At 35.3% G+C, this 6,000-nt stretch overlaps 1 protein-coding gene across 1 annotated transcript; it reads right to left on the bottom strand.

Moving 5' to 3' along the window:
• Positions 1-707: 707 nt before the first annotated feature.
• LOC133311230 (peroxisomal 2,4-dienoyl-CoA reductase [(3E)-enoyl-CoA-producing]) lies at positions 708-5,188 on the bottom strand. Its single transcript, XM_061512242.1, has 5 exons — positions 4,944-5,188; positions 4,679-4,838; positions 2,714-2,883; positions 2,419-2,641; positions 708-1,254 (listed from the first exon to the last, which is right to left on the bottom strand). Exons 1-5 carry the CDS (start codon positions 5,127-5,129, stop codon positions 1,100-1,102), a joined length of 894 nt encoding a protein of 297 aa, XP_061368226.1. The 5' UTR covers positions 5,130-5,188; the 3' UTR covers positions 708-1,099.
• Between the last annotated feature and the right edge of the window lie 812 nt (positions 5,189-6,000).

Here is a 6,000-nt window from a genome sequence, read left to right as displayed (position 1 = left end):
TATTCTTTGGCGTTTCCTTTTTGTTTCATTATTAGAGCTGTACGCTGCTTTGAGTGTTGAGAATTGCATGGTGCCTGCGACATTAATTATGATTGTAGCGAAAATTGTGATTTTCAATTTGTTTGAGTGGATTTATTTTGTCTGGCTGTGAAACTCAGGCTTTTGCTAGGTTGCAATCTGTAACTAAAGTTTTCTTCATTTTATCTTTGATGTTTTATAAATTATATATTAGGATGCCCATACATTGCTAGTTGATAATATTTTTTTCCTCTGATAATTTATTGCTTTGAAAAGCCTGGTTTTCACTGTATAAATCTCTTATTCTAGGGGAAAGTGGATTGTCCATTCTACATGAAATGTGGAAGGTAGGTATGATTTATCTTTAATTGGATTTTAACAGAAGTATTCACAAGATGAAGGTAAAGAAGAAGAGGGTAAGCGTCAGAGTAGTGGTCAAACTATTTCTTTATGGCTGAGAGCTCATGAATTTATAAACGGAAACCACTTTTTTACAAATATTCAAGCATAAGAATACGAGAATTGTCCTTACGGACAAACTATAAATCATGACCCTTATAGATATTGTGATTTTGTGCTCATACGCCACAGCTGCTTCTTAGTTAATAGGCTCATATGCCAGTAATAATATTTTCCACAAACAATGAATTTCTAAGAAATCACTATTAGACAACAATGAAAATGCTTTTTTCCCTCCTCATCCTAAACTTATAACTAAATAATTGAAGACTCAGTTCAAGTTCGTAGCATGGGGATTGATGATTCCTTATATGGACTCACCTTTCATTGAGCTGGATTTGCTCATTACAATATAGCCACATATCAAGTTCATAGTTACCGCTGGATTTGCTTACAGCTTCGAGCACATATATTAAGCACAAGACACAATCATGGGATACAACCATGAATTGAATTTTATTTTTAGGTTGGATGAAGCCATGACTTTGAATCATCATATTTTATAGTTAGTAAAAGTTCAACTAAGTAATAATTTAAAATAACAGAGACCATAACCTCCATGATTGTCTATAAAGAGATGATTTGCAGGTGTGATAGAGGGGCTAAAACTAAATCTGCTGGCTCACAACTTGCTTTTTGGAACACCGATTGGTGCATTTCTGGATCTCTTTTCTACTGCTCGTGAAACCTGCTTCACTGCCTCTTTTGGTAACTGACGAGGCTTGCTCAGCCAAAGTCCTCCATCTACTATCATAGTGTCGCCATTAATGAACTTTCCTACACAAATTTGCACAAATGTTTACGTTTCCACACACAAAAGAACAGAGAAGGAAATGGATAAAATGATGAATGCCCCCATTTCAATCATTAGCAATGTCTACAGAAATGTTTTTTTTCTTTTTTTCTTTTTCAGCATGACGAGACGGTCATACTATTTAATGAGTAAAAATGAAAGAGAGAAGAGAAAAGGTAGTAACTAATAGGCTTTGACAGAGACTGTGAATCTGATATAATATATGATGGCATAGAAGTAACAAGCATATCGGATGGAACATTTATAAACAACCTTACAAAGGAATTAAGTTTTATAAACAGATGGAAATTTCATTACATGTCTATAATATGAGCCGCTAAATTTAGGTTAGCCATATTCTATAGGCAAAGAAAGTGTGCATGTATTACAAAAAAAAAAAAGTGTGCATGGATCTATCGTCTAGCAAAAGCCCTCCTCCCATCTGATCGGGTAGAAAAGAAAAAAAAGAAAGATAAGTCACGCTTAAAGATCACAAAAAGAAGGGCATTATATTTTGGAAAAACAAAAATTAATGCAAAAAAGGTAGAGAGAGTGTCGGCTTGAAAAACTTGCCGTAGTTTCAAATCTAGCATAGGAGTAGTCTTTCAGCAGCCAAGACCAATATAAAAGAGAAGTTAAGAAAAAGTGTTTCAAGACTTCCAAATGGTTTCTAAAAAAAAAAGCACCACTGCAGTGGTAAAGCCTTATAAACACAAAAAGTAGAGTCTTTTACCAAGGTCGAATTGCCTCCAAACTCACTCCACATTTCTATTTATAAAATTGCACATGCACATGTTCAAAATGGGGGTAATGCCTTCTATTGTGCCATTACGAGAAACAGCCCTATTATAGTACTAGCTAGTTGGGACTTGAGAAAAAGTAGTTTAAAAAATATAAAATGATGCTCTCTAAGTTGGAATACTTTTATGAAGAAACAATTTTTATTTTTATTTTTTTTTTGTAATTTCCCCATAAATTTCTTGGGTTCAGGGAGCTGTTGAAAATAAAGTGGAATGGAAGTTCAAGACATTCAACTAACATGGACATTCATATATACACAAACAATATTTTATTCCCCTAATAAAAATATGTAAACAAGATTGAAACAATAATTTTAAATCTTTGGGTGAACAGACAAAGTTAACAACCTGCATCTGAGACTAGGAAGAGAGCAGCCATGGCAATATCCCATTTCTCTCCAAGTTTGTACAGAGGCATGGAATCTCTGGCCTTGCTATTTATTTCTTCAGGAGCCAGTTTACTCATGCCAGGAGTGTCACTTATTGGACCTGGTGCAATCCCATTGACTCTAATATCATAGTCTGTTCCCCATTCTAGCGCCAAGTTTCTTGTAGTGGCATCAACCGCTGCCTGTTGAATAAAAGAAATTTGAAGTTGAATGCAAACAAGGTGACATTAACATCTAGGTAATGTGTTATAAACCTTCGCTGCAGACACATGAATTTGATACCAAGAAGCTGTGTAATGCAAGGTAGCACTAATATTTAATATTGTTCCCCCACCAGAAGAGCTCCTTCCTTCTCCCCCTTTCTTGAGATATTTTAATGCTTCATGGCACATTGTGAATGTGCCAACAGAATCAATATCCATAACTGCAAAGAAAAATCACAACTAATCACCAGTTCCTTTTTCTTACTCAATTAGTATAAATGGAATGGGGTTGCATCGTGTACTAAACCTGAGAAAACTTGTAAGACAGAAAGTGTCTTGGAGTAACTACTCTTCTAGAACATAAAAATACATCTATCCCAGCCACATTTGTATGCTACCTTCTTTAAGCAATGAGGGTTTTGATATGAGAAGTTGAGAACCATGTTATGTCTAAAAGCAGTTTAACATAGATTGTAATGTTGAGGTATTTTCAATTCTAAGGGTACTCATGTAGAATGAGTCCATGAAAGATTTCTAAATGTTCTAGAAATTATTTACATAATCTTATTGCTTAAGCTATTTTTTTTCCCAGAGTCATAGTAATAGTGGAAATTGAAAAACAGCAACAAGTTCATAAGGATACGTTTATCATAATATCAAAGTAAGATTAAAAGAAATTTCAGCATGTCCAATGACACATGTCCAAACAGCATGCAGACTTAACAGTATGAATGTTCTTAAAAGATTTCTTGAATTTTTTATTTCTCTCAGTGACCAAAAACTCAGTCCTTATCACACAGCTTTGCATAATATGGCTTGTTTTTTTATGGAACCCAATTTTATTACACTGAACTAATGAACACATAAATAGAGGCAAGGTCCTTACATTAAAAGACCCTTCCGGATATCACCCTTAGAACCAACAAACCTAGGCTATAAGAGATCATCAATTGCCCAATATTCACTCAATACAAGCATCCCTCACTCCACCCATTCCCCATCCTTTTATCCTATATTTTAAGAATATTTTAGAAGAATTCCCCAACTAACTAACTAACTCACTCACCACCTTCAGCCCATCATTCTCTGTGCTGCCATTTTAAGAGCTCCATACCTTTCAACAGAACAATTTTAATAAGTTTCTTTGCAATCTTTATGGGTTGAAACGTCCCCTAAAATCCAGTCTTCTCCAATTCAGAATAGCTAATCAGTTCTTACCAATTAAAGTGCTAAAATCTAGTGCTTTCTAATCTTTTAATTGATAAAAGAAGAAATTGTGTTTTCCAATCTTTAATTCACTGAATAATTAATCAGAGGATTAGTTTTAATTATCCCACATAATAAATAATTTATTTCTCCATGACACTTATACTGTATTGAAGAATCTGACTCGCTGAAACTAATAACACCCATTAAAATTAACCATCCATATTTTTTTCCCCATTGATTTAAGAGAAAGGGAAATTGGATTATATTTTCAAAAAAACTTAGTTCCACAAGATGACCCAAAATCTTATATCTTTCTCTTTGGCATGGCCTTCTTTATTCACCGAATAAAAAAAAAAAGAAAAAAAAAGAGCAACTTGGTGCTATAAAGCTTCCGCTCCGCACTAGACCATGGAAGCGTCAAACCTACCATGGAAGCGTCAAACCTATTACGTGGCCTTATTTGAATTTGCAAGAGGCTAATTACACCAATGAAACCAAATAAGGGCAAACTCAAGACTCCATACGCAGCAAATGAAACCAAATGTTTTACAAAATTCATAGAATACAAGCACTTGGATAGCAGATCATGAAACCCACTCCATTGATTTTCGCCTTAGCCATTACCATTTCGCTATCTAAAGTGGATCTCTTAACCTGAGAGGATCCAAATCCTCAACATCAGTTACGACGAATTACATGATATATAAAGCTTACAAAACTTTGGAGATTAACCTTTTTCACATTAGTAATGGTTAAAAAATAATAAAAAAGTGATGAGTGTGACAGGTTATAAAAACAAAAGAGAACCTGTTCGAAATCCATTTGGAGAGAGATCCTCTGCGGATACAAGAAAGTTCCCTGCAGCAGCATTCACCAGAATATCAATCCTTCCAAAATGCTTGAAAGTCGATTCCACTACTCTTGTTGCATCTTCTTGATTCCTTACATCCCCCTCAAAACCAATCGCCTTAAAAATTAAACAAATAAAAATTTATCATATTCCACCAAAAAATTAAATTAAATTAAAAAACAAATAAATAAAGAGAGAGAGTATTGTGAAATAGTAACATACTGGGATTGCAAGTGATTGCAGAACAGAGACAGCAGATTGAAGGACTTGGTTACGGCGACCCATAAGGGCAACGGATGCTCCATGTTTGCCGAATTGGGTCGAAATTTCGAACCCGATTCCCGAAGCTCCACCTGTGATGAGAGCAACCTTCCCCTTCAATATGTCTCCCTTGAAAGGTGATTCCATAATGATGAATCAGATTTGACTTTCTCTTCTTACTTCGCAACCAAAACCACTTCGTTTTACGTCTCTCTCTTTGTTATAATCGCTGATTTCTATTCTTCAACGTAATTGAATGCCGTTTTGGCATCTTCACATTGTCGCCATTAGCCGTTGCCTCATTGGTCCATACACGCCACGAGATAGACAAACGTCACATTCGTAAATTTCCAGAAATTATAAATATTTTAAAAGCTGAACCCCAAATTAAGCACACGTGTGATTATGTTCTGTTATATATATATATATATATATATATATATATATACCTCTTGCTTAGGCATCTTAGACATGGGTGGTTATCGATACTATCATGAAATCGTGGTAGGGCCCACCCTTAGCTCCAACACGTGGGTTTTTCCCCTGGTTAACTAACCAACCCTCTAGTAAAGGGTCATTCCGGGTTCCGTCAGCCTTTATCCTCGGCTGGTGATACCCGTAAGTAGGAACCTGGAACATTAAGCCCCCAAGCTCGGAGTTTAATGACTATTTTACTCCGAGTTTAACTCTTAACTTATCTTCTATGAATTCCCTTACTTTATAATATGTCAGTACCCTCATTAAATGCTTCATGCCTATTCAGCTTCTGATTGCCACTTGTCATTTTCTTACTAACCTTGATCTTTGAAACAACTTGATATTTGAAACGACGTGATCTGACACCCATCATTTCATTTCGAAATTCGAAACGCCGGTTACCCCCCCTCTTTTATTACCTCCTTCATTTTATTTTTCTCATTTATCCGTTTTCAACCTCTGCATCACCTTCTTTTCTTTATTTTCTTCTTCCCTCTTCTCTCCCTACACTTTTCTGGTTCTTTCTTCCTTCTGCATTTTC

The sequence above is a fragment of the Gastrolobium bilobum genome, unplaced genomic scaffold (assembly GCF_033153095.1).
Source record: "Gastrolobium bilobum isolate Gb01-03AN ecotype WA unplaced genomic scaffold, APGP_CSIRO_Gbil_v1 utg28276, whole genome shotgun sequence".
NCBI classification, from domain to species: domain Eukaryota; kingdom Viridiplantae; phylum Streptophyta; class Magnoliopsida; order Fabales; family Fabaceae; genus Gastrolobium; species Gastrolobium bilobum.
The sequence above is the reverse complement of the archived record's forward strand: the minus strand, read 5'-3'. Positions and strand labels throughout refer to the sequence as shown.